The 1,305-nt window shown below is 38.5% G+C and overlaps 1 protein-coding gene across 1 annotated transcript; it reads right to left on the bottom strand.

Moving 5' to 3' along the window:
- Window positions 1-1,305, bottom strand: LOC109888348 (polyubiquitin-like). The gene is made up of 2 exons (XM_020479517.2): window positions 1,161-1,305; window positions 1-699 (listed from the first exon to the last, which is right to left on the bottom strand). Exon 2 carries the CDS (start codon window positions 688-690, stop codon window positions 220-222), a length of 471 nt encoding a protein of 156 aa, XP_020335106.2. The 5' UTR covers window positions 691-699; window positions 1,161-1,305; the 3' UTR covers window positions 1-219.

Here is a 1,305-nt window from a genome sequence, read left to right on the forward strand (position 1 = left end):
GTTGACAGTTTTCGTTTTATACATGTTTATTACTTGATAACAATCTCATTAATATACGCCTATATCAGCCATGCTTAATTTAAAGTTTACAATTGAATACAAATGTAGGACAATTCACATTTTTGTTCAAGATTGATTGCTTTATCTCTATAGACATGGAATGCATAATAAGTTAAGGGCTTCATGTGACAGGTGGTTTCAGGTCGATACTGGGTTTCTTCAGCCTCCCCTTAGACGGAGCGTCAGATAGATGGTGCTTTGATTTCTGATGTTGTAGTTCTCCAGCCTCTGGCCATCCTCGAGCTGCCTCCCCTCATGAATCAGCCTCTGTTGGTTGGCAGGGACTGCCTCCTTGTTTTGTACCTTGGCTTTGAACTGGGTTACAGTCTCACCAGGCATCACATCATATGTGTGTGTCTGGCCCTTTTCGTTTTTCAGGAACACCTGGATAGGAGCGGGCTCCGTAATCAGCACCATCACTTTAGATCCTGAATGCAGGCCATAGTCGCTCAAAGTTTTTGAATCATCGCTGAGACTGATGTTGTTCCCATTGACACCTAACAGCCTCTGCTTTGTTGTGGCCACTTCAAAGTGTTGTTGAATCAAACTCTTGAGAGACCCCACGGTGGTGTGTGGCGGAACTGTCAGGGGAAGTGAGTTCCCGTTCAAAAGCGTTATAGTGAGTTCCATGATAGATATCTGAAAGAGGATTTCATGTATTATTTATTTGGCCTTACATTAGCATAGCTCAATTGCATGTTTTGAATGAATTAGTTTAGTAACACTTTACTTAAAGCCTACAGGTGTAATGCTTTATAACTTGTTAAAAACATGTATGATCCTTATAATAAGGCTAACAATATGTAATGTTTTGTCTCTATCCAACATTTCAGCTGACTCAAATGGCTGGTATATAATGACAATCATTATGAGATGATTGAAAGACATAAGGGAGTCGTACACACTCATGACAAGTTATACTGTACAATGCATTACAACTTTTATATTTACCTACAGGCTTTAACATTACCATTTATTCAGCCCATTGTAATAACTAACACATTCTAAGATCATTTGCTTGATATGGTGTTAAGCTTTTTTTCTCCAGTACATTTCTGTAAAATAGGCCTGTTGTAGCTTAATAATGGAAAATGACTTACATGTTCAGGAGATATTGTTGAGAAGTTGTTGTTGTGAAGTCTTGCAAGTTTGTTTTAAGAAATACTGTTAGTAAATCCGTATGCTGACAATTGAAACTTATCCGATGAAAGATGGTGATAGTTCTGTCAGTGTACATCTGAGCAG

Source organism: Oncorhynchus kisutch, linkage group LG3, assembly GCF_002021735.2.
Source record: "Oncorhynchus kisutch isolate 150728-3 linkage group LG3, Okis_V2, whole genome shotgun sequence".
NCBI lineage: Eukaryota > Metazoa > Chordata > Actinopteri > Salmoniformes > Salmonidae > Oncorhynchus > Oncorhynchus kisutch.